This window comes from Haliaeetus albicilla, chromosome 19 (genome assembly GCF_947461875.1).
Source record: "Haliaeetus albicilla chromosome 19, bHalAlb1.1, whole genome shotgun sequence".
Classification (NCBI taxonomy): Eukaryota; Metazoa; Chordata; class Aves; order Accipitriformes; family Accipitridae; genus Haliaeetus; species Haliaeetus albicilla.
Window position 1 is genome coordinate 24719721 of NC_091501.1, and position 27857 is coordinate 24747577.

At 41.0% G+C, this 27857-nt stretch overlaps 1 protein-coding gene across 15 annotated transcripts in view; it reads left to right on the forward strand.

The window, feature by feature from the left end:
- LOC104323056 (potassium voltage-gated channel subfamily KQT member 1) overlaps positions 1-27857 on the forward strand; it is a 517159-nt gene that overhangs the window by 303892 nt on the left and 185410 nt on the right. Inside the window, exon 17 of one of the 15 annotated variants that reach the window (XM_069806845.1) lies at positions 11810-15962. The exons of the other annotated variants lie outside the window; for them this stretch is intronic. Within the exon in view, the coding sequence (XP_069662946.1) occupies positions 11810-11902 (93 nt within the window). The 3' untranslated portion in view covers positions 11903-15962. Of the gene's footprint in view, positions 1-11809; positions 15963-27857 lie in introns of those variants that run through there. 15 annotated transcript variants of the gene reach the window in all.

Here is a 27857-nt window from a genome sequence, read left to right on the forward strand (position 1 = left end):
TGGTTTCACCTTCTCATGTTAAATGTCTATTGTAAGCATGTGGTAACCAGTCTGTAGCAGGGATTCACAACAATGTTCCCGGAACAACAGTCATGCAAGTTAAAAAAAACACAATGGTATAGCCATCTTAACTTCATTTAAGCATGATCTAAATATCGTTGGCACAAGCTCAAACCATTAGTGTGGGCAAGACCTAGCTGCTATTTTGTTTGAAGACTTGAACTGCAGTGCTTTAACTGACCACATATTGTATGGGAACTGGTGATTTCTATCTCCCTATTTATTGCTCTGGAGAAAACAAATAAAAGGGAATAAAAATATGTCAAGATATTTTCATAAAATGACTCTATGAAAGACATTCAGCCATTGCAGCTTCCTTTTTGCTCTCAGACTAAACTACAAATGTAAAATAAAATGCCAGAGTCTGATGTACTGTTCTTTCAGTACAAAATAACCTTCTTTCAGGTGTACAGGGCTTCATTCTCATATTCCTGCAAAGTAAGTAGACACAGTGCACAAAACCGGCAAACTTTTGTTGTGTTGGTTTGCTCGGGGTTTTGGTGGTGTGGGTTTGTTTTGGGGGATTTTTTTTTTTGTATTTGCATCTTCTTGGTACATTAGGCTAAAATACATGTGTTTACATAGTGAAAACAAAGTTAAGCTTCCCAGATATCTCTATTTTAATGGGACAATAGAAACGGCCGCATCCTGCTGTCAAACAGCTTCCCCTAAACTATTTTCCCATGTCTCACGGGCTCTCCTTCTTTAATAGTTCACTGTGTAGTAGCTGCTATGTGCCCAAATGTGAAACAATATTGGAGTCAGGAAGGACAAGCTGGGTTTCAACCTCTGAAGAGAATAAATGAAGCAAGGGCATGTCTGACATCAGGCTCCAGCTGGTGGTGAAAAATGATCTCCCCCTTGGAACTAGAAAACCTTTGGGATCAGCCTCTTCCCCCTGGAGAAATTATTTTAACATTCAGTCACCCAGTATAGTCATGGCAGCCTCCCAACCAAGTGACACATCTGATAAAATGACACATTTTTGGACAAAGGCCAGTTGGTGTAGACTGATAAAAATGCAGCGTGGATTTGAATGTTTCATCTGCTTAAAAATCTGTATCAATAAGCTATTAGTACACCTCTAGCCCAGACTGATCTTTCCCACCAGCATTTTCCAGTTCATCTGTTTTAGTTGTTTCTCTGAAAGGGAATCGGAGTGTAATTCGCCCATTCAGAGCTGTGTGTCGTTCTGTATAAAGCCATAATTACTCTTTTTATAAATTTTGAGAGAGAGAGGGAGAAGCATACATTTCTGATGGTTAAGATGAACTCCATTCCCTTGAGAGTTTTGCTACTATTTGAGTTAAAATGTGGGATTTGCTGTGTAGAAGGGCATAAGCACAGATCTCTGAAGTGGTTGCTTAGTGATAGATAAAAGCTTTGAGGAAAAATGTTTCAAAGATTCAAAGATAACAGCCTTCCATTCATGTGGCACGAGTAGCATTGTCTGCAGCCTCTCTTTTGTGACCATCCGGGCTCCGTATGCAAGTTTAAGGTAACGAGGAAGAGGTAAGAAGAAGGTTGTGTAGGATGAAGCACCATGCGAGTCCAGCATAAAGCAGCGTTGAAAATCTACTTGGATCACTTTGCTTTTAAGCGTTGCAAAGCTGACTAGAAAGGGATAAAATTTATGGTGGCAGTTTCCAGACAATATGTAAAACCTTTTTTGGCAACATCAGTGCTGCGTAAGGCTTTACTCCTCTCATTAGCATGGCATGTTGCATAGTGCAAGTTTAGCCATAACACTTTTCAACCTGTTTTTCCCTGGGTAGGGTATAAAAATCCTATTTTGTTGTGGTCAGCATAATAACCTAGTGTGGTTCTTTTCATGAAAACACTGAGATGTTTAGAGAAAGAATGGGGCTTCTTTCCCAACACGTGATGTATGCCATTTGGCCGACCTTTTCTTTAGTTTGATGGCAGGGTTTAATTTTAAATTGTGGTATGTAGCCATTGACAGATTCTTTTGAAATGTATTAAGAGGGAGATTGGTTCCAAGATGATGTTCTAGAGCTGGCGTTAGTTTCTTTTCAAAATTGTAAACTAATGCTTCTTTATGATGAAATGAGTATTCTTTCTTTTTCTTTTCTTTTCAAAATTAGAAACAAAAATCGTGGTGTGCTCTGTCAAACTGCACGGCAACCTATAAATAAAAACAGGAGAGAAAAGAATCTACAAATGAAAGGTTAGAAGGGACAGCTGTGTTGTCTTTGAAAAAGAAATCTATTAGGTATTTTTATAATTATATGGCAGTCTTCTTTATGTGGTATTTACAGTTATGATTTACGTCCATATTACCATAACTATTTCCATACTTATAGACAACATGTGATAATGCTGGGAGCCAAAAGCAACCATTTGGTAGCATTTAAAAAATGCAGGAACACTAAGAGAAAACAGGGCAGTAAAGCAGAACCCTTCTGAGCTTTATCCATCTGAGTAATGTGAGCCAGAACAAAAGTGTCATCCAACATAAACAAATGTAGAGGTTGGACTGTGGTGGTAAACTCTCTCTTTACCAATTAAAACACTCGTTTTAAAGTTGGGAGCTAAAAAGATGGGCTCAGAGAAGAGTGATATTTCCCTACCGTCTTAGTCCTCCTGGATAACAATGGGGAGATGGATGTTAGTGAATCTGACTCCTGCTGTGATTACATCAGGAGTCATTAAATAGTAAATTATTTATCATGACAGTGCCTGCAAGCACCACCATAGTGAAGGTCCTGCTAGAATTTCCGTTATAAACCCCTAATTTGTGGGTGGGGTGATGGGCATAACTGAATTACATTAAAAAAAAAAAAAAGGAAAAAGCTAAAAACTGGTGCACAATGAGTCAGTTGCAAAATGACTGTGCTACATTTTTGAGGTTTCGAGAATGTGCCTGAAATAAACCCAACAAATGCATTTGTTAACAAAAACATATTTTGGCACTAAGGTGTTTGTGGGTTGTATGCCCCCCGTTCCTTAAAGATTGAGTCATTCCATAATATAAAGCTTTTCAGAAGGCTTTTTGCAAATGGACGTGATGTGGGTTTTGTTAGCTACCAAAACAGGCTGATAGTTCTTAAAAGTAGCTATCCGAGTTGCACTGCTGTTCCTTCTTGTAAATAGAAAATACATCTCATACTGGCCCTCTACGAACAGTGCTGACTTTTGGAGTGTCTCTTCCCAACACAAATGTGTGTGAGTCGATAATTAACATAGCTAATGTAACTTGCAGTTATTAGTATATCTCATGTGAGTAAGGTATATTGCTTGTTGTACGTGTTCTTGGAGCATGCCATGTTCAGTTCAAGGAGATGGACAGGAGGTTCACAGGCAGAGATGCTGTGAACAGGTATTTGGAACAGGATGCCAGTAAACACAGTCAAAGGCTGATCTCGTTTACTCCAGACCAGTCCAGCACAAATCCATTGATTCTGCACCATACCCATGAAGTCATTAGACTCCTATTTTTAAGCTGTTGCCTAATTAAAAAAAAAAAAAAGCCTGATGCTTCAAGCCAAATTGTGCTTCCATTTATACCAGTGGAGTTACTCAGGATTTACGCAGGTGTAAATTGCAGCAAATATCTTACATGGCTTTAAAGAAGATTCCAGCTCATGTCTTCATATTCTGCTCAACAGGAGCAAATTGACAGAGGCGAGGTGAAAGCAGAAATGGGGACTCAAAAAGTTCAGAAGTAATCTAAGTGAAATCATGTTTTTCATCTATTATGTCTAAGTGAATCTTTGTGCTATGCTGGGGATTTAAGGTACCATAGAACTGAAGTTGTGCACGCATTCTTGTACTGAAATGTCAACGACGGGTTTTTAATCTGAAAACCAAGTAATGCTGATTTAACAGCTTAGATCTCAGCTGCACAGCTTTTCTACTTTGCTACCTGACTTCTCAATGCAGAGAGCAACTATCGCAGCCTGGATTTCTTTTGACTATCTGGGATGGTTCTACGCTTCTCAGATAAAGCTTGTTTAATACCGTTGAGCGGGAAAGGCTGGTTTTGAGCTGCCTGGTTGTTATGGTAATGTCTGAAGGATCAGGCCAAAATAAGAGCTAACTCTGATATCCCTTTCAAGCAAAAGGAAAGAAGTGATAGATCCTATATTCTGAAGCATATCTGAAAGAATCCTGCCTGAATTCTTCCCTGATGGTTCTTGTTATGGAGCCTTATCTTACGTGGTACTTGGTAGCACCCTCCTATTATTAAGGTTGTACACCACTTTCCATTATAGAGCTCTATTTTCAGTTGCTTACATCTTTGCCAAACTTTAGCCATCTGGGCTGAAATTCTTCAAGGCAGATGTCTGCCTCAGGCTGAGATTTTTTTGAAAATTTATATGTCAGTGTGGGTCACCCTTTCTATATCACAGTAACCTGACCCACTGTGAAGATTCTCCCAAAAGTAAACATAAAAATGTTGATGGAAAACACTTGAGCTTCTTCTAAATTTGAGCAAGAAAATTGGACAGAAATGGAATATTATCTGCCAGTCTTGAGACCCAGAGGCCTGATCCAAAATGTAGTGAACTCAGCAGGAGGCTTTCACGTGGATCAGGCCCTGATTTTTAATGGGTGAGGGAGCAAAGAGTTTCGCATAGGGAATGTTTGCCAGGACGCAATTCACCACCATAAATCAAATGTTAAATAATTCCAAAGCCCAATAAATGAGCGTGCAGATGGCAGTGTCTGCTCCCCAGTGATTGCACTGACTGTTGATTAGGATCCAGCTTGAATAGTTTGATCTCATTTATAGCAGTCTCAAGGATTGCTGTGATTAGGGAATTGGTGCAATCTACTTGCTTTTCTGCTCTCTTGGCTGAAACTCTTGTGGTGGAACCAAAACCACGCAGCAAACGCTGCCCATGACACCCTGGAGCGTGCTGGGGTCGGGGCAGGCAGGGGCTCACAGCAATACGCTGCGTAGCAGCCTGAAAGCAGTTTGCAGCTACCTTACGTTTGATAAGAAACAAGGAGAGTCGCTTGCAGAAGGTGCACTACTCTACAGTAACCCTCCTTGAGGAGAGCACGCAGATTAACGGCGAATACCAAGGAAGATAGAAACAGCAGTGATTTAGGGCTGCTGGTAAATAACGGAGCCTTTGGGGAAGGGAATCTTTCATGGGCTGTTACAGTGTTGGAAATCTAATCCGTATCGATGCGCCGGGGCTGTTTAACCTGCAGGGAAAAGGTCCTGGAAATAGCAGCGTCGACCACAAAGGCTGCGGTTGAGGGAGCCTGTCCGTCTCTTCCTGTTCTCCCCCAAAACCTTCCCAGCATCACAATTGGTTTTAACCGAAATTGAGAAAGGGGTCATGAGCTTAGAGATGTTGATTTCCTGTAAGTTTCAGAGAAAATAAGTGCCTGGGTAGAGGACAGACACTCTGTTAATCCCCCTGCTCCCAGAAGAAAAAACTGCAGTGTGCGCGTGGGTCTTCTCAGGTGCCAGAGAGTCCGGCCACAAATGTATAGGAAACAAAGCTCTGTTAGTTCTGTTGCTTATGAAGCAATTTATTTACTACTGCTGGGTGAAAAAATACATTTTTACCTTAAGAGTATTTTGGAGATCTTGACAATTTTTTTTGCTAATAAGTCAAATCTTCCCACAGCGAGCTTTGACCTGAACCTCCAAAGAATAACAGAAATCAGATCAGCTATAAGTACTTTGCTTCTACCTTTTATAATTTTTAATAGGTCATTCTAAATTAACATAAAGTTCTAAATGACCGGTCATCCTGGTCCCCCCCCAAAAATGCCTTTATTTAGCAAAGTGAAAATGGAGTATTTCAGCAATTCTTCTATCCTGTTCAAATTTTAAAAAATTAAAAGTTATAAATTCATTAAACCTCCCTTTTCTTATGAACAGCTTTTCAAAAAATTGTTGTTTTCAGATGGAAATAAATTTCATCTGAAGAGTTTTTATGACCTCCAATTGTTACCGATGTTAAACAATTTAATTTAGAAAGCTATTTTTAAAAATAGATTTTGTAGCTGTTCTTAGTTGGTTATGGCTGTATGCTGCAAGTGCTGCCTTCCCTACAGACAAGTTGAGAATTTTCCTTTGGAATGTTTCTCCATCTGAAAATGACAATTGTTTTCTAATGGAACATTTTTTGAAAAGGTGTCACATTCTATGGAACTGTATTTTAAATCGTATACTGAAAGAAAGTGTTTCCAATTTTCCACTTCAGAGCAACTTTCTGAAAATCAGAATTAGGGTGTGAAATACTCTGAGGTTTCTGAGCATTTCAGTTGAACCGATTGATTTCTAATTCATTTGTTTAAGATTGTTATTATTTCATTCTGGTTTTGAATGAAAGACATTCCAGCATCATGAAGAATCCACAGAGAACACAGAGAAATTTTGCTATAGAAAAAGAGCAATTTTCCTCTAGTACTCCATACTTCAGGATTACTGTGGTTATTTCACCTACCACATTTTTCAGATCAGTAGTTTAAAGGGCAGTTTTAATATTATTTGAATGCCATGTAATATTGACCTCTAATTCCTCTTAATCAGGGGAAGTACACTGGAAAACCCCAGATTTACATGTTTCAAATGGTTACCAGACTAGCAGTTGGATTTATGTTTCATGCAAGAACTGTGATGCTGAGTCAGAGCAAACATCTGTTTAGTCCTGGAGCTATTCTATTGCTGCTGATGGCCGGTATCGGATCCCAAGGGTTGGACTAGAAGAATAGACTGAGTCTAAATTGCTATAACTAGTCTCTGGGTGTTTGCAGTGGATTATATATAATAAGCAGTATGAAGAATACTGCTGTACAAGGCAAGTTGCAGGACGACACAGCTCAGTAAAAGAAAAAAAAAAAAAGAAAGAAAAAACCCACCAAGATACACTGGAGTCCTGTGGCGACCTGCCCTGACATGTTGGCTGTATCTAGTGAAGAAAATTTTCACTCAACAGTAAATTCATATAAAGGATTTCATATAAAGGCTTATGAGGTAAGGGAGAGAGATATAAAATGTCAAGAAACCAAGAAACTCTTTTCTTGCTCTATTTACCACAAGGTTGTTATTTGCAACACATAGCTTTAAATTTTATGTAGCAGGAAAACAGTGAGTAGATCAGTAATACATAGTCACTTCTACAACATAATTACTTTTCCTACTAGTAAATAATGTTGATAAACTATATTCATATTTTTCTTGTTGAGAAGGTTGGCTTTGATTTCAGTGCTGTGTTCTGGGGTGTTTCAGTAAAACACGTTAGTCAACGTGTCTGTTACACACTGCAGTCCTTCGAGACCAGGAGAAGGAGACTGGGTTCTGAGTCTGAGGCGGTGAGGTGGTGCAGAGTACCTCAGATCTCTTCTGATCACGTAGGTACAGTGCTTAGTTTATCACAAGCTTGGTCCTCGAGTGTGTTTTTATGCAATGTCAGAATACAATTAAATAGTACTCAGTCACTAAGCAGTTTATCTAGGGATTTATTCATGGTCTCGTAATTGAAGAACTGTGCTTTTTTCATTATCAGCAAGTGGTCTTCTGCAGGTTAAAATGGCTTGGTGTGGAATGGTTATGACTGTGAACAGACCGAAAGAAAGGGAGCGCGGTCTGTCTGCTGGCTCACGCGCTGCGCTCCAGGTTCAGAAACCCGGGGTGCTCTGCTGGAGAACCTCAGCCCACCTCCAAACAAGACATAGCCTCCCGTCTGTAAAACAATACTTGGCTACTTCAGCTACTGTAAGGTACTGAGATACTACCATACAGGGAGAGGTATAAATACTTTAACTAGAAGTTGATCTCGCACACCTAGAGGTGTTCCTCGCAGCCTCAAACCCTGCCTTCTGCAGAGTGCAATGCCCTTCTGCGGACTGAACGATCCTAAACATCTCTTCTTTAATCTTTCTTTGAACTTAAAATGCCTGTCTCTGCCCATGAAGTAAACTATCTGACTGTCACATCAGGCCACAGCCAGCATTCTCAATTCTGTGGTTGTGGTGCCATAAAATATCCCAGGATCACAGGGTCCTTCAGCCTGGAGGGGACCTCAGGAGGTTGTTTAGTCGCTGCAGCAGCCCACCTTCGCTGCTGTGGGCCTAGCACGCTTCTCTAGTAATATTGTGTAGCATGTAGATGAAGAAACAATCACTAAAAATGTGCTGGCAGGCTTCGCTCCTGTTTAAGGGGCATCATTAAGTGCCAAATTGGCAAGTCTGTGTTTCTGAGACCTACAGCCCACAGTTAAAGTGCACATATGGAACGTGGCAGTGTCTTGGGCCTCAGAGTTTTCAAACCCTGACAACTAGAAGCACTGAAAATTCTGTTGTATTTTCTCTTCTAAAAAATGCTAACGAAAATAGGAGGCTATAACTGACACAAAAAGAACTGTTTTTTCTAAGAGGTGAAGCGTATAGCAATGGCATGTAGAGCAAGTTTAACAGGTACGGAAAGCGGCCAAAACAGTGTCATTTAAAATGTGGGCTCGTACAGGGCCATGCTGTTGCTGCCAGGTCAGGTTAAATGTCTGATCAGATCTCCATCTGGATTCAGGATCTGGCTCACACAGCTTCCCTGCCTCTTCTGGAGTGAGATTGCAGGCTCTCAGCTCTGCAATAATATCACAAGTGTCCTACTACTCTGCGTGTTTCTTAAGGCTTCGGTACCTGGAGACATGCACTTACGTGAGAATTCTTAAAATTGTTCATTTCTAGTCCTCGCTGTGGAGATACACATGAAAAGCAGAAATCCTGAAGCCTCAAAACTCAAAATAAAATATATAGTGTGTATTTAAAATGTTAGGCTTTTTAAGACAGTCTAGTTACACTGATTGTAAATAGCTCTAGCAGACACTGATTTATATTGCTCCACACCATCCAGGGGAGGCAGAAAAGCCAGCTGAAAGACCACATAAATGCTTAAAACTAGAGCACCCTGGCCTCTCTGCCACCGTAAGTACATTGCCAGCTGCACTGCAGTTAGGAAGTTTAAAATTTGGTCAGGTATCTCCTGAGCAGCAGGCACTGCCATGAGGACATACCCTAGGAGGCAGCAGAAGCCCACGTTCTCTCGCAGCAACTCAAAACACATCAACCGCCTTTAAATTTCCTACTCTGCCTTGCCATGAGCTGCCTATTAATGTTAGTTTTGTTACTGCCTTTCGAGGTGCTTAGCGGCTGTGGCCTTTACATGCTTTGCACGACTTGTCACTGTATGTATCTGGAGAGTTTCTAAAGCTGCAGGCGGCAAGTCTTCTCGCCTATGAAAGGCTAAATCTGTAACCTACAACAGGATTGAGTGGGTGCCATGCAAAGAGCATTAACATCTTTGTGCAGTGTTCAGTTTGCCTCAGTATTTGCAGTCAAACAGAAGAAAAAGCTGTTTTCTCTGCTCGTTTCAAATATCTGTAGTACCATAGAAGGAGGATGGTCCTTGATGAGTACCCAGAAACTGGGGCACAGCGGTCTTTTCCCAGCACCACCACACGTACCTGGCAAGCCTGGTTCGAAACCATTGTTTGAAGGGCGGGACTATATCCAAAGAGTATGCTCACCATAAAGCCAAATTTCTAAGTATGATTACAATATAAATGGGATAGCCATCTTCAGAAAGGAATGGCTAGGTAGGCAAGACCACGGTAATGCCCTGAGGATACGCATTTCTGGGCCCCCCTTAGCTCTGACCTGTCCATTCACCCTCATTATTAAACGAGTGGGCAACTGCCCCGGGGTAGCAGCGTGGGTGCAGTGTTGGGGGGAGGCAGCCGTGAGGTTGGGAGATGGCTGGAAGATGACGGCTGGGCAGGAACATGAGGTTGGGGCAATGGTAGTTTGCCAGAGGAGAGGGATGGAGGTGAAATATGGAGTCACTCTTGCGGGAGGTAGAAACTGCAAACAAATTAGATTTTCTTAGAGAATTTTGGAGCCTGACCTCCAAATCATGCTTCAGGCCAGATTTCGTTTGAGCCTGGTCCTGCAGCCTTGCATGACTTTACCTTGGTCAACACTTTTTTGGTGTACTATATATGTTAACTGGGTGTGCAGTTGTAGAGATGTGTATACATATATATAGCTCTGATTTATATTTTGTATTTTTGCATATCTTATTTTTTTCTGGCTATCTTTTACAGTTTTCGCATTTCAGCCTCCATTTTTTAGTCTAAAAAGCACTTTCAGCACCCTGTGAATACTGAATATTGTTATTACTTCTAACTGGAGCTTTTGCTAGGTACTCTCAGCTCTCCTTCTGTAGCACAATTCTGAACTTGCTGTCCAGAGGAAAAGACCAAAATAAAACAATGTTTCCGACGTTGCCAGCGACGTTTATTTCCAGCCCCAGCTACAGGGTAACTATTACTGCAGGGATCACTGCAAGTGGGTCAGATCCTAGAATCCCAAAGAAGTTTTACCCTGAGTTGGGATTGCAGAAATAGACTTCTGATCCTGTGGTAAAACATATCTGCTTGGGGGGTAAGACACTGAACGGTGACAGGAACTGCTATAAAGCTAACACAACTTTAATACATAGGGAATAGAGTACTCCATATGCTGCCGTGTGATTTCCTTCTTTGGCTTGGAAGGCAAAAATAAACTGCTTGTATTTGGAAGGCAATTTTCAATCCCCAAAATATCTTTTCTGCATTTACTTGATTTTGCTAGATGGTCGAGCAGGCTGACCATAGCTCAGACCGACGGGAGTACCGATTATGTCATTCAGCAGAAAACTCTCTTCTGTGAGAAGAATTTTGTTTCATTTTATTTTTGTTTTTCTCCTCTCTCCTTCTCCTCCCAGGCTATAGATATGGAGGGAGGTCACAAAACAGAAGTAAGCTGTAGCCAGCAAAGTTCAGATTTGAAATAAAAAACCCCTATGTATACTTATTAGAATTTCTTGTTAATGAGGTCATTTATGTCAGGGCAGGAAATGTACAAAATAGCACAGGATAGAAAAATCTAGACACTGTAAAACACGCCAACAAATTTGGCGCATGCATTACTCCCTTAATATGCCCCCAATGTAATCTATAGATCCCACAAGTGACCACATTCTGTTTATGTATGTAAAAACTCCTATATATGTAACACTCATAAGAGTAGCAATTTTACTAGTGGGAAAAGATTATTGTGGTCTTTTTATATAGCATATAGGTTTACTTAGAATGAGTCCTTGTAGAAGAATGCAGAACCATGAAAAACTGTTAAAATGTCATGATTATATTAATTTCATATTTAAAGGAATACTTCACTTTAAGTTATGGCTCCAAAATTACACTGCTCATTCATGATTTTTTTAATGTATAATTGGCTGCCTCCAAAAATGTCACAGTAGGAGGAAAAAAAAGTTCATTTTCCTTGGCGTGTGTACTGTTGCTATTCCTGTGTTCATTTGGCTTGGCTCGGGTAATGAAATGCTGCAGTCTGAAATAACTTTTTGTATGTTGACATGTGCATTTAACTAGAATAAGCAGGCAGAGTAGACCAAGTTGGATTCAGCAATGAACAAAATATATCTTGTATTGCGCCTTTTAATATATCAGCCTACATTTATGATTCTTTTTCATTTCTTCGTTGTAACGGCGTACATGCACCTCCTAGCTGCACACAGCCCCAGCACATAGACGTGAAGGATGCAAGGCAGCGAGTTAAGATTAATGGGGGGAGGAGGGGAGAGTAAGAAGAAAGGAAGGAAACTGAGGGGCACAACTTAATCTCTTGAAGATAAAGTTGAGAGGGGATTACTATTGATCTGTTGAAAGTTGTTCAGCTAAAAAAGCCTGTTGTTTTCCAGAGTAAAAAGATCTTTGCTCCTTTGTTGACTGTCCCTTGCTCTGGACTAAGGAGAGACCTCTCAAGTCTCACACGTGTTGAGCTGGACTCTTGAAACTTCACCTCACGTTCCCCCCTAGCCTGGCCTGAGTCTTATTTGTTTCTGGGACTGTGTTGTGCCTTCCACCGAGCTCCAGGTACCGGATCTGACCTGCCAGTCTGATCTCTAAATCACCAACCACCGACATCTGCGTTTGACATCAAGTGGCAGGAGCGAGGCCATAGTCCTGCACTGCAGGTGTGGGTACGCTGCTGCATGGGGCCATACTGGGCAGCACTTCCCCCCATGTCAGATCTGCCCCCCCATTTTATCCCCGGCATGTAGCTTGGCACTTGGGTCTGTCCTGCCAGGAGGCACCCACAGGTAGCCAGAACTCACCAGCCGCAGCTCTGAAATATGGAGGGCGCTGATGTCCAAAGACGCGCGGCTGGTGTCTTCCCATGGCCAGTGTCCGCGAGTGCTGGCTGTGGGCAGGCGACAGCTTTCCTGCAAAGCCTTCTGCCCCGGGGCTGCAGGTACGTGGCACAGAATAGTTTACTGGTTCGTTGCTTATCTCCTCTGCAGCTGGGGCTTTCCTCCAAGCCCAGCTCGGAGGGTTGTCCCATAATCTGATTTGTGGTTACGTGACAACGTCTAGACCTTACACACAGAAAATCCTGAATGCTTACAGGGGTTTAGCACAAGTCCTTAAAGGCAAGGAGACAAGAAGAATCCCAATGAAATTTTGTAGGCAGTCCTGTGATTTTGAATGTCTGTTTTGCTGCCTTAGCCACTGTGGTCTCATACTTTGCTTTCTGCATTTTCACCAGTCACTATTTCTGGGGAGAAAAAAATTTCTTCTGTACCCACCGCCTTACACTCACATGGGACTGACAAAGCACTGCAGAAGAGCAGATAGCTGTGCAGTGCGAGAAGTGGGAAGCAGACGTTAAAGATCAGCAGTGGGTAGTTCTGTGCTTGTTTTGCAAACTAGGCAAAAGACACCTTATTCGGTTATAAACAGGAAACCTGGGCCAAGTTTGTGGAGGTTCATGCCCAGAGCCACTCCCTAGAGGAGCTAAGGCTCGATGTGCTTGTCAAGATGAAAATCACGACACACCCCATGACTTGCACATTGTTGGGACCTGCTCCTAACCACATCTCAGCAGGGCTTTCTAGTTTTTGTATGTTAAAATTTTGTGTGCAAAGAACTAGGGGTCAGTAAAAAAAAAAAAAATCCAGGTCAAAAATTAACATAAGGGAAACTCAAAAACGTGCTGGTTAAAGCCTACTGCGCTGAAGTCTATTGCACCGGTCTAACAGCCTATGATAGGAGTACCGAAGGGGCTGGGGTTTGTGGCTTTTTTGTATCGTGTCAGTCTTATGCCTCTGCAGCATTATCACAGTGGAGTTGGAATAAAGCAAACATGGTGTGAGAGGGAAAGAATAGAATTCAGCATCAGCTTTACAGGTACTTTCTCATCCAGCTTTCTTTAGATATAATCTTTTTGGTAGATAGTATTGAGGACTGTACACATACACAATTTGGTATTTTAAAAAGAAAGTTTTTACACTCCGTGCAAGTGCCATTCAAATTATTTTCTTTTGTTTCGTTTCTCCTTATTCAACCATCTTGCTCTCACAAAGAATACTAAGTAGAATTTTGCTGAATGTAACTTTGAAAGTTACTATTCATCTGAAAACTAAGAATGTTAACCTGCACGGCTTACATGCATGAGATACCCATAGTGAAAGCTTGGAATGAACACATAAGCATTCACCATAATTGCTAGGCTAGTACTTTGGAATAGCATTTATACAAAGTAATGCAGATTTTATGGGGAGATACTGTAATGCAGAATAGTGTGGTATAGGAAGTGAACTAATAAATTATAAGTAAATCAAATGAAGCATAAACTGAGTGACCTCATAAGTATATGTGTAGTTTCAGTGAGTTGATGTTTGGAAATATATGCTCTACATGACATCTGTTGATCTTACAGACGATAGTTTCAGTATTTAAATCCCAATGAGATATTTGTGTTTGTGCCACAGTTACTTCTTTTAACTTTTCCTTCAGTGGGAATACAGATGAAGATATAAGCTGTTTTCTGATATCTGCATATTTTGTTGATTTGTCCCTGTGATATACCTGATACTGTGGGGAAAAAAAATATCTTTTGTTGTGTGTGTGTTGACTCACTTATTAAAAAAAATCAAGTCAGACTTTAGCTGAAAATGCTCAAGAAACCTAATGCTGAAGTCCTTTATTCTTATTTCCCTCCATGCTCAAAACTGCCATCAGGACCTGAGGAAGTGATGTCCAGTTTTAGAATTAATCAGCTTTTTTGTTTCTCTTATTTTTTGCTTTTTTTATGTGTCCTGTGGTGGAGGACAAATATCACCAACACGAGCTGTTTTTTAAAACAGCTTTATGGTTCACAGCAAAATAGATTTTGGCTTCTGTCTCGTTTGGGAGAAGTGTTAAGTATAGTATAATAATTATATATAACATATATAAATGCTATAATTAATATAGCATTTAAATGATCTGAATTTTACACCTTTGTCTGCACGCATGCATTTTACTTCTAAACTCTCCCCACCCTCTACCCCCAAACCATTGATGGAGTTTGTTATTCTTAAAATAGCAGTTGTGTTTGGAATACCTAATTGCTGAGTTTCTGTTGTCCTTCCTGCCTCGGTACGTTGGTCAAAAAAAGAAATGTAGAGAGCAGCCCATGTGTCCCCGTGTTCAATAGGTACCTGTGTTCCTCCCCCCTCCGGCAGTCTCGCAGCCTTCAGCGTCCTGTGGCCGAGGAGCTCAGCTCCCGTTTTAGCCGCGCTGCCTTTAGACCTCTCCGTTACGAGCAGCAGAGACTCAATTGATGGGGACCGTAAAATGGCTCCATTTCTTTTTGAGCTGAATGATTGATTTATTTATCGCTTCTGTATTTATTTATTGCCGGTGTCAAAGAAAAGATTGTACTTATGGCCTTTTCATCTTCTCCCAAGTGTTGCCTGCACACTTCGCTGGCCCCGCACAGAAATATTTCCCCCCTCTAAGTGCACTTGCTGATTGGAACTAAATCCTCACAGGCAAACTGCAATGCTACTGGTACAATGTCATAATATTTCATAGGTCATTTATAAATATTATTGCCAGGGCAAATAAATTTCTCTAGAGTACTTAGTCTACCGCTAATAAATAGTTTATTTAAGCTTGTAAGAATGGTGACATTTCACTTTGAATATCTTTGGCCTCTTAAAAATTGTTAGTGCAGAGAGGAAAAAAGGGAAAAATAAACTGGAAAAAATATGCAGCAGATCTTTTGATTTCTTTTTCCCCCTACATTTTGGCTTGCTTAAATGGACCCTCTTGTCAGACCGCATGTCTCTGTGTGAAGCTGGTTACAGTGTTTGTTTAAGGTGTATTATTTAACATCTCATTTCGTATACCATTCCCTCTTTTTTCTCTTTCATAGCTGCATACAGCTGAAATAGTGTTTGATCAGGTCACCTCTCATATCAATAGTGGTGATTAAATCCCTTTTGCCTCTTTTCCATTTTGGACTAAGAACTATGGGTGGGTGGTGGTGTTTTGTTTGTTCATTTTTTGATGTTTTGGGGTTGGTTTAGATTTATCATTATTATTTGTCTTGCTCTTCAGCTAAAAAGGCTGGGGTTCAGTTGGATTTTTTAATAGCGATATGGAGACAGAGGCCAGAATGGGGAAAGGATTTTCTAGCATCCTTGCAACCATGTTAAACTTTTGTGGCAAATGCTGAAGAAAAGAGGCACTGTACGTATCTCTTGGAAAAAATGCAACCCACTAACAATGACTGGCGGGGGCATGTGGCTGCCAGCGCTGCATTTTGGACAATAGACAATAGTTTCTTGGTTGAGTTTTTGTGGTGGGGGTTGTTGGATGGGTTTTTTGACAGCTCAGCAAAGGTGTTAACTCTCAGCTCTTTTCATACAACTGAATTCATGTCAAGAATAAATGCCAAAATATTCTTTCATGTGCTTCCTATAAAATGTGTCATTTTGTGAAGGCTCAGGAGGAGGTATAAGGCAGATGATTTTATCTGAGCATGTGTGGGAACATTATATTTCTATTGCAATCCTCCAGTATGGAGGATGGAAAAAAAAAGAAATGTTCCATTGAAAATCTCCAGTGGCTTTTGAAAACAATTCTGTTTAAAGACGACAGTCCGTGCAACTCTAAAGATGGTTAATACCTCTTCTGGCAGATCACTCCATACCAGTCTCTGCTAGATGACAAGCCATGACCAGGCACTCTCCAGAAACTCCAGGAACAGGCAGGGAAAAACCTCAGCAAACTCCAAGCAGATACAGGAGGGAAAGCATTTTAAAAGAAGGGAGTCAGCTGGAAATTGCTCAAAGTCTTCTGGTGTAAAGAGCCTGGAAAATTTTGTACATACCTCAACCAAATCCCACATAAGACTAGAGGGAAGGGAAACAAGCCTCCCATGTGCTCTTTAGGTGACAAATGACAGGGTTTCCAAGAGCAGAGCAGGAAATTCTCTGCACTTACTTACAAGCTTATGGCAACACAGGTGTACTCTCCTGCAGAATTTGACTTGCACACGATTTTGTCATTTAAAGAGATTGGGAGGAGAAGATAGCTCTTCTGAATTGGATTTCTTGGTTGTGATGCTTGTGCTAAAAAACGGCCTTCTCCTCCGTTCATGGTTTTTACCTCAGAATACCATGAGTTTGTCTTTTTAGTTTCCTGTGTATGAGATTTTTTTTTTTCTTTTTTTCTCTTGGAAAATATCAATTGATTCTCAGCGGTGGTTTCATTCATTTCCTTCCCGGAGGCATTTGTTCGGAGGTTGCTGGTTGGTTTAGGCTGTGGTGTCTGGCCATGGCCCCTGTAGAACATTCATCTTGATCCCCAGTGAGCAACAAGGATGACATTGAAAGGCAAAATAGGAAGTTTCACTGGTCTGTCAGAGTAAGTGTCTGAATTAAAAGACAATAAAAAGATAATTCATTTCCAACCAGACTTATACAGATGGCTACGAAAAGTGCGGTCTTCGGGTCCAGTAGTCAGTAAGGTTGTGGCAATATAATCTGTCTGAATCACTTTGGGAGAACTTGCACGCACATTGGTTGCAAAGTTATTAGATAGACGGCTATACTTTTTGATCTTCCATCTCTAGAAAAGCGTACAGGCAAGGGGGAAATGTCTCCAAAGCATCAACACTGAAATAGCTTCGATGGTAAAGCTTTAGGATGGTTTTGCTGTGCAAAGACATGCACTATTCTGCATCCCCAGGCTCCAAGGTCAGATCTCAATGTAACTGAGTATCCAACCTGAGAAGCCTCTGTGCTGATTCCTGGCCACCTGGCCAACATTTTCCTCTGAAAATTTAAAACTTTGTTCTTCATTCTTAAATGACCCCACAGCTTCTGGAGGGGCCACGGTTCAGCCAACACTTCTGCTGCACCTGTATTCTTCATTCTCCAAGGAGGGGGGAGGCAGGGAGCATAAATGACTACTGCAAACAGCAGGATTACCTTCCAACAATACCTTCCATGTTTTCTAGGAGTGTTATTACAACACCACGTTAGTCCCTTTCCTGGCTGTGTTTATGTAGGATGGAGAGCCTTGCAGGAAGGCAGGATGCCTGGCAGCTGTTGATTTTTATCTTCTCTATGGTCTTCAGGGCATGCAGCAAGCAGCATAAGGCTTTATGTGTGTTTAATATCAATGGAGTATTTTAGTTTGGACTCCTTCCTTTATGGGCTGCATAAAGGCACATTTTGTTAGATTCTAATTTCACCCATAAACCCCCTTGCTAGTAGCAAGCTTCATTCTGCTCAGTGAAGCTGTCAAAATTGCCAGTTTCAGCTTTGATCATAGTAACAAATCTGTTTGACCCCAAATTTTTGGAAGTGTCCCTTATACAGAGGGGAAAAATCATTGCTGTTGCATGCAAACATTTTGACTATTACTGACCTTTGCCAAAAGAAGTAGCTTGAAATTTAACCGATTAGTGAATATGACAGCCCCTGGAAAATAACTTCTGTGTTTGCAAAGGGTGTAGGGAGATCAGGTATGTTTGCAAAATGACTGTTTAGCCTTCTTGCATGCATAGAGCTAACTTTAGATTTCAGTGGTGTAACTGAAAATAGTTAGATTTCGGGATAAGTAGGTGTTATATCTTATGTGTATGATAGATGTTATCAGTCTGAAAAATTACACATGTTTAAAACTGCTGAATACCATTTCCAGATATTTAAATGTGCTTCAGAGAAATAGCTAATATAGAGCAGTTTACCTTTGTGTGAGCCCAGATGGGCCTGGAGCCTGGCTCTCACCTGGGTGAGACCAGACCTGAGAAGCCTGCCTGGTCTGTGAAAGCTCCTGCCCACGGCTGATGGAGCTGAGCTCCCGTGAGCGGCTGTTAAAGGTTTCACTGCAAACTGTCAGAAGTCTCAGTTAAACCAGTTGATTGAGCAGGAGAGTTTCCTTGGAAATGCTGTTCAGCCTGTCCAGAGGTGGAGAAGGTGGCTGGCTCTCCTTCTTTGTCTATTAACTGCGGAAAAAGCCCAGATGACCGGTTTAAATTAGACACCCAGCTTTCACATAGCTGACATGAGCTGGGATGCAGCCTAGCCACCTTGTCTGTAACCAAGCTCCAAACAGCGTTTGATGCCTTATTTCTTCCTGTGTCCTAGCACGATGTCATTTTCTGGTAGAGACAAGTCCTGGGAAAAATATGGCTGCAAGTTTCCACCGCAGTGCAAGTCTGGTAGCACGTGTGGTGTGCAGTGTTGAGTAACACAACTCTTCGCCTTCTTGGGTTTCAGGTTCCATTACTGCTACAGCCAGCGGAGCTGCAGCAGTGCTGAAAAGCATTAGGAATTTTTCCTACTGAGGAAAAGAAATAGGACTGAGGCAGCACAGGGTCATGGGCAGGAACTGCAAAGAAAGTACATTTGTCTCTCCTTAACAGTCTGCAGGAAAAAAACAAAAATGATATGTTAAGATTTGATGAGAACTGGGTGGAGGTAAAGTTCCCAAACTTTTTTTTTTCCCCTCCCTTGCTAATTGTCTGTACGTGTGGCCGGTGTAAGTGAAAAATACTCTGATTCACCCAGAGAAGAGTAACATTTTTCATGATAGTAAACCAACACTCTGTAAATACCTATAATCCCAGGATCTTAACCTCAGGGACAGCATGGCAAAAGCAGTTTAGAAATCTTATGCTCAGTACTTCATCAGAACAGTGCTTTCTTTCTCACTCTCTGAGTTTTTAATAGACATCTCAAGTTGAGATGACTGTCAACACTTTCTTCTGGTAAGACACAATTTTGCTAAATATATATTCTATGTGTGTAGCTATAAATATATGCAGACATAAAGTATACACTTTCTGTAGTAAGTCAAGTTCAATTTCTAGTTCATTTTCTGATTTATTCAGTGTGTATATTGCTGTAAATGTTGCCTTATTTTTATTTGCGTATGACCAGTTGTGAGAAATTTTGTGACATGATTTTACACGAGTACTTTTTCAGTTCCAATGCCTCTATAGCTGAAGAGTTCATTTCTGTAACTTGGAACACTAGCTTGGTTAGGGCACAGTAGCAAGACTGAATTTTGTGTTTTTGAGAAGCATATTCTTGTGCCTAGAGCATAATTAAATGAACTTAATACCCCATTTAGGTAATTAGTTGTATGCTTTTGTTAATTGAAGGGGTTATGCAATGAAATGAAATAAGAAATAAAGTTTAAGGATATTCTTTATTTCCCCAAATAAACATACTCACATCTGTGGAAGTCAGCGCCACGTAGATTATCAAGTGGAAGAGTTTTGCAGGATTAGATACTTTATGGGCAGCTAGAATACATTATTTAGCATTTTCTCAAAATCAGACATACGCCTCATGCCTCTTCATGCCTCAGAGCCTCAGCCTAACCAGTACATGATGGATTTAGAAAGAAATTTCTGCTATAGCCAGGTCTTCCCTTATAACTGTCCACTAACAATGCCATCACCTCTCTGTGAGATATCTTTTTATCTGACCCAGATGCTAGACCCTGTTTTCCTTTGAAAAAAATGCCTCACAAGACAAGCAAGAACCCTTTCAATGCCATGAGACTAAAACTTCTCTTAAGTTCAGGATAAACCTGCCAAAGATGAGGTACCCTGACTTTACACTCTGTAACTGAAAGCTGTCTCTGAACAATAGAACAATGAATGTAAAAACGTGGTGAAGGGTGAAGGAGCTCCAGTCGAGTTAGTATGTAGCTCAGCAGCTAAAGGAACTCCCTAAAGTAGAACCAGACCAGCATAATCAAAACAGCCCTTTGTGTTTTTTGAAATCCAGAAGACTGTCTGAAATAATAAAAAAAAAAAAAAAAAAGATTCTGCTTTAAAAAGATATTGCTGGCTTGGGCTTTTTGTATTAGAGGAAAATCCTCTAATCAAAAAGACAACTCACTTTAAGCCATTTTAACAAAATCATTAACCAGGTTGCAGATATGTTTAGCCAGTGATTCTTCATGCTTCTCTAAAGAATCAGATGACATACTGATGTGTGGCTTATGGGGATCTGAGGGATATAATATCTGTAAGTATCCTGTTCAGAAAATATGCAGCTATCCTGACTTCACAGTGAATATGTAAGATTTTTATGTGTAAAACTGAGGTCCAGATGGTGCTGAGATCCTCTCGACCCATGGATTTCTCCTCCTCCAGAAAAAGGAATGGAAGGATGGATGGATGGACAGGTACCAAAACCTGCAGCTGTACTCACCCACCCTGAACTCTTCTGTATATGATCTTTATCACACAGTTCGGTCTCTGGTATTCTGCAGAGTGCTTCAGCCCGAGAGAGTTTCCCTCAGAAATGCATAGTTTCCCCTCTGCAACTCCTCCCCAACACACACTTTGGCACAGTTAAAGCAAATCCCCTATAAGCTAATTCAATGACCCAAAAAATCTTTGTTAACACAGAGTTAAAATTGCCCAGTGGTTTCTCATGCCTTTCCAAAATGCCTTGTCAGCAAAACTCAAACCTCTGAAAAAACAGAAAATGAGGAGTCCTGGCATATACCAGCAGAACCTTAACTGTGACCCCCTGGAAGTCACGGTCCCTGGGAATTACTGGCCTGCTCGCCAGATGAGTTCACTGCAGTAGGTTTTACTGAGTCTGGTGCTCCAGAACTGCATGTGCTATCAGCAGGCAAGCTTCAGTCTGCATTTTTTTTTATTTTGCTCTGGGTTTTTCGCTGTAAATTTCCTGTATTTTTAACAGGGTCAGAGGAGTATTTTGATAGAATTTAGAAAAAAAAATGTTTTAGCCATCCCTTCCCTTTCATTGCAGTCAGCTCTCTGCCTGATGCAGGAGCAATGTATGTCTCATCTTGGCATTTCTGGGGATTCAGACAGTTTCCCCTTTCCCTATCATCTCTCTTAGATCTTAGCGCACTTAAAAGGGAAGAATACACTGCTGGCAGGCTCCTTGCACTTGATGACTTTGCCAGCCACTTCATCTTCCTCCAGTTTCTCTCCCTCCACCCCTTTTTGCACTCCTGCTTTCCAACCCCAACAGTCCTTCCCCAGGGCTACGCTCCTCTGTGTTTTTACGCTCCTCTGTGTTTTTACACCACTTTGTGCCCTGCCTCCTCTCGATTCCCCCACCCCAACAGTCTTCCAGTGAGCGTCCACATACGCGCTTTTTTTTCCTCTTGCAAATGTATTACATCTCCCCAGCAAAACCCCAGCTTCCTGAGCAGCAGTTGGTTGTAGCTCTCTGCCCGAGGTTCATCACTTAGGGCTTTTTTTGAGCTTTCAGGGACTGGCTACAGCTCACCTTCCAAGGCCGTGGTATCTACGCTTGAACCATGCAGGATCTGTCGCAAAAGGCTCGCTGGAAATCTTACGCTGGTGTTGTGTTTATACACATCGCAACCTGATTTAGACTGAGAGTGTTCACAAGCTAAGTGCCTCCCGTAATAGCTTTATCATTACTTTCCCAACAGCTGGAATCGATGAGGTCAGGTAAGGAACAGTCGAACTGTGATTTGAACCCCAGGAACACTCAGAATAATCCCAGCACAAATCAAACCTGCCCCTTTGAAGACAGGACAAGAGGGAAATTGTTTTGGAGTGAAGACTGAGTTTTGGGAGCCCCCTGCTCAGATTATTTCTACCTTGTCCGTGATGCCAACAAATTGCAGTGTAAGCTAAATAAGTCTTGAGGTTTTTTAGGGACTTGAAAATCAGCCCAATTTCAGCCTAAGTTTGGGGGCTTTCCCACTTTAATTACAGCAAAACCAGAGTTCTGCTACAATCAGCATTTCTCCTGTAGTCTGCTTGTGTTAAAACATGAAGCAAGAAAGTAATACTGTTATTGTTATCTCTTCTTCAAAATATTTAATTGTTCGTATACTATGGTGAAGGAGGGCTTTTAAAGTAACCTCAGTAGATACCTCAGTGGGAACAGAGGCATGATATGCTTTGCAAAATCAGGCCTTGTGTTTGAGAATACTCAGTTTCTCACAAACCTGAAACAATTTCACAGATAAAAAAGCAAAAAGCTTTAAGAAAACTCTATTTCATCTCAAATTCTTCTATGTGGAGTTATACAAGGAGCAGTATTCTCAGGCACAGTTGTGATGGTTCTTAAAGTAAGCGTACAGTATCAGCTCTTTAGTTCCAAGATGGAGCATTGCCAGATCCTTGAGTTTTAATGCTGATGTTGGTAAATAATGTACAGTTTTTGGCTAACCGTACAGGTACAAATTTGTGGGTTAGACCAAAAGAGCAAGGCCAGCACACTGACAGAAATTGATTCAAAGGTAGATTCTCTAATAGTTGTGCTCTTGTTCCAGTCTTTCGGCCTGAAATGAAAGCTCAGTGCCCTTTTGATTTGAAGCAGAGATTTATGGTTAATTATAGCATTTCCCATGATTACATGTTTGTGCTTCAGTAACTGCTAGATGAGGAGGAAAGTTGAAACAACTTTAGGGCTAGTATGTTGCTCTACCAAAAGATATACATTCAGATATCTCAGCGTGGGCCCTTCCTTATTTCCTTATAAAGGAGAATACCTGACAAAAGTTACATACCACCAGTCGTTCAGAAAACTGGCAGCAGGCGACAGTGATTTCCTCCACTGCTTCTGTCCCTCACCTTTTCTTTTATAGGCAAGTCGTTCAACATCCCCATCTGAAAAATGACAGCAATGGTCTAGGGTTAACAGTGAGTTCAACTCATCCAGACCATGAGTTCTGCAGAGGTAAGACAAAATATTTTACCATCAAAAGCACATAGATTTGATTATGAAAATGTAGTCAGATGCCCAAAATTCTGCTGCTGTATATGGTTGGCAGCAATACTGTTGTGGCCATGCTGAACATCTAGGCATCTCTCTAATGCCTAAAATCACTTGGAATTCATGGAGGAAGCTTCCCCATCCCTTAAGCCCCTGTGGTCTGTGCCAGCAGAGACCTTGGAGAATACCCCCACACAGCAACAGCTCTGAGCTCGATACGAAATGACAGCCAGGGCTATTTTCTCTCAAGGCATAACTGGGCGAGGCAACACTCATGTTTTGCAGATAAATTCAGGGCTTAGAGTACTCAGGGAGAAGGTGGGAGACCTCCAGACTCTGGTCTAGGGAGAGGAAACCTGAATCTGATTGATACCCGAATAAGCGAGCTGTTGTGGAGGGATGCAGGAGTAATGGACTCCGAAGAGGGGCAAGATGAGCAGGACTCTGACTCACTTGCTCACTGGTTGTAACAACCAGATAGAAAGATGGGATGTCTGAGCTAAGGACCCAGCTCTTTGTGGTGTTTCTTCTTTTCAAGCTAATGAAAGTGCATTTAAAAAGCATATTTCCAACAGATACATTGTGAGATTTTGTTAATCCGTAAACTACTAATTAGTAAAATACTGGAGAGCCTCCAACTGAGCATATCTAGTATTCATTCTAAGTTTTTCTTTCAGAAATCTAAAATCCACTGCAATTCTTTTCATGTTTCATTCCTCTTCAGTTCTTATTTTTCCATGCTACATTTAGTATGTTGGATAACGAAAGTGTCTGCCTGTTCATACAAAATGTAAAGGAAATTTGAATGAAGTTCAGGCAGGTAAACACGTCACATAGAATTGAGCAGTCTTGGCTAAGAAGGGTAATGGTTTGTTTCTAAACACATTTCTTCAGATTTTCTGGTTTGGGGTGAAAATTCTTATAAAATGGCTGCTTGAGGCTTTGTATTTTACAGCCACAGCATGCAGTAGTTGAAACCAGTGTTATTTCCAAAGTATTTTCAGCATTCGGGGAAAGTCTGAGTGACAGACCATGACACCAGGCATCCCATAAAGGCGCTGATCTTGGCTTTTACAGTAATTCTTCTGTTTTTTCAAAATGTATGATTGCACATTGCACAGTAAGTATAATGTTAGTAAGTTCCCATCCTTGTTTCATAATCTGCATTATAGTTGCCTGAGGAGCTATATTTAAAAGAAGCTTTGTTTACTTTCTTAGCTGAAGGCTCCTATAAACAGTATATTTTTCTTTTAAATTTACGCACAAGGAGAATATTAAAAACCAAACTACTGTGCCAAATGTTCAAAGGTTTTTTCTCCCCCCAGCTACTACTTTTATGACCATGGAAACGTTACTTTTGTTTCAGTAGAAAAGCTAAAGTGAACCTTAATGAACTGAAAACTAAAGAACACGTCAGATTTTAGATATGGGGTAACTAAGTATAGCTATAGCTGTACTGGAGATACAGCAATGAAATACAAGTTTACTTTGGAGATACTCGGTAACTAAATTAGAAGATTAGGATCACAGAATCCCTTGTTGTGGTGGAATGCCTGCTAAGTCAAAATGAAAAGGAAACTCTTGTCAAAATTACAGAATTTATAAAAAAAAAAAAGGCAACAACTTCAAAGTGAAAGGAAAATGAGAACAACTTATGCCAAACCTTTGAAACATATAGGATGTTTTATTAAACGTACATACTAAAGTATGTTCCAAAGTAACAAAATTTTTCAAAAGCATACATTAACCTGCACTTAGATAGCAATTCTCCTAGTCTCGAAGATGTCTGGAGATTGCCCAGCCTGATGAGGAAAAAAGGCCATTCGTTCCTCTGGGGATTGCTATCTGGGACTGAAAGCAGGGGTAGAAGGATGCAAAGAAAGGAGTACTTTGAGGAGCACACGAGTAATGTTCGTTTAAGCCACTGACACCAGGAGGGAGGTGTAGAAACTGAGTTCTCTATTATAACTCACCAGAGGCTAGATTTCAGGGGCTATTGCAAGCATGTGATCAGTTGCCTCAGGAGAGGAACAGTTTTTTCTCTCACCACCAAAGCTGGAGGAGCAAGGTGAGGTGTGTTTCAGGTCCGCACCCAGAAAAGCCAGTGCAGCGTGACCGGGCTAGGCTTCCACAATTAATACAGGACAAGTGTTGATTTCATACATGCTCTGAGCACTTAATAAGCATAGGTGATTAAAAAGATTATAATGATTTTTCAGATGGCATCCTTTATTGGAGCAAGGCAAGGAATTAGCCAACCGAGGATTAAATTTATCAAAGGCAGATTTAAGTCTGAGCTAGCTCCCTGTATTGTCAGTGCAGAAAAAAAAAATCCATTTTGAGGTACATTTCATCCTAAAGCACGTGTCTGACAAGTCAGATGAGTGTTGCTCTGGAAGTGCTTGTTTCTCTCCATTCACTGCTAAGGGAGTCTAGATGTCTAGCTCAAGTGTAAAAAAGATGAGATCAATCCTATTCCTCATGCCTGGGGTAGAAAGAGATACACTTTCTCTCTCTTATTTAGCAGAGGGTGATGTCTTCCCAGTGACAGCTGAGACCTGGAGGGGAAGGGTGCCTGGGGGATGGCAGTCTTATAATTCAGAATACAGTCACAGCCTGTCCTGGACAGGTTATTGCCAAGATGAATTAAAGAACATTGCAGTCTAATTAATCCTTATCCTTTCTGTCTTGGTTGCTCAGGACATTAAAGTTAGTATTTTTCTGTTCCCAGATACATTTGGTGCATCAAAACGTCACTATGAGACGTAGGCACTCCTCACGGGCTGGAATTTTGCGCTTGAGATGTGGTCCTCACTTGACAGTCCTATGATCTTGTTTATTTGCATTAGGCTCCGCAACAGGCTGCGGAATAAGACCCTAGTCATTTTTATTGCTGGTAAAACGTTGCTGGGCACCTTCATATGAAACTGCAAAACAGGATACAAAAAGCAAAGAGAATTATTTTAAGCTGACTTTAAAAAGAACCAAGTACTATTTTTAGTGTGTTTACTACTTGTCAAAGGGATTTTCTGTTGTCTGAAACCCAGACCACTGAGGTTTACCACTGCTTGTATAACATTTTTTCAATAATGCTGTTCCTTTTTAAATAATTGGTATGGCTTCGTATGGCTTCTGAAGCCCTCCTCTATCTGTGCAGCCGGGAAGGGAGGATTTACCCGGCGGTGGGGGTGACGGAGGGTGCCCGTTTCTGGGTCTGGCTTTGACCTCAGCGAGGCGGGTGGACCTCCTCTTGACTTCACCCGTCTGACTGGTGACAGAGTTAGGCCCAGGACTGTTTTGATTTCACTGAAGCGTACTTAGTGTCCTGGTAAGGATACATTTCTAAGTATAGCTCCTTACATTGGGTGCAGGAATGTTTACCCATGCAAAGTCAGGCAAGGTAAATGCTTTTTTTTTTTGCTCAGTACCTTTTTAATGGAAATGAGTCTTGAAGTATATTTGGTATCATCTTGGCATGCTGGAGCTAAATACAGGGGCTGTCTTCCTTTTTATCATATCTGTTACTTCTAGTTTGATTTTCACTTGGAAATGGGTGATTTAGTGATCCTTCATTATAGATGTGTCAGAGCGGACGTTGCAAGCTCTGTGAATTTTGTATTCACCTTTTAAATAACACAGCCCTGAATGAATCTGTTGACAGAAGCTGAGCAATTTAAAAATACATTTGAAAGTATGCAATGGGATTATGACAGAGGGCTGTGCCAGAAAAAATACAAGCTCTTACTATGCTGTTACAGTTCCTTAAGCACACATTAAATGCATAGTTTATACTCTCTCTTGCTCTCTTTCTCCCTCTTTCAAAGCATAATGTATTGTGAAGTACATCTATTTAGGACCATGCCATCATGTTAATTCAGCTTTGATTCTACTGATCAATTTTTTTTAAATTCCTCCTGTTTATTTGTGATGAGCCCTGACTTGAGAGTTGACATAAACTTGTCATTTTGTTAACATAAATGTGATTTAAAAGCTATTTGTGAGAGTGGTTTACTTAAATTCTTTAAGCAGGAGAATAAATTTCTGACCAGGCTGTTATTTTCTTGTGGGTTACAATCATATCCCCAGCTGGTACTACTGTACCTTTGAAGAGCAGTAAACACTACTCTTTGCCAGTCATACTGAAAAGGTTGTTGTGCCTTATCACTCTTTGTGGTATTTTCTACTTACTTTCGTGTAGGGAAACAAGCCGTTTTTGGTACAAAGTTTGAGGAAAGAAGAAACTCTTTAAAATAAATTGTTGGCTTTTTAAAAATCAGTGTCCCTTCGGCAAGCTCTCTATGCAGGACACACTAGTGAAAAGAAAACATTTGATCATTACCCAAAGGAAGAACACAATCATCTTGGGGACACTGTGCCTCACTTAACATCTTCTAATTGCACTGAGACATGGGTTTCAGCTGAGTCCCTGAGAAATGGGAATTGACAATACTGCTTTTTTGCTCATGATGGTTTAATGACTGCTTTTCTGCTGTAGAATCAGGGAGATTCAGTAAATTTCAGCACAGAGGACCCCGGAGCAATATTTAGTCCTTTTTTCAGGGCTTGGCTTTCTCCACTGTTGTAGATAGGCAGAGTTTTTATTGAGTCTGGCCCTACGTTATGAGATTCAAGAAGAGCAATGCCAGTGGGAAAGGGAGGACGAAAGCACCGCTCACCAAAGCGACAAGCTGTGCTTGGCAGAGCGCAAGGTAAA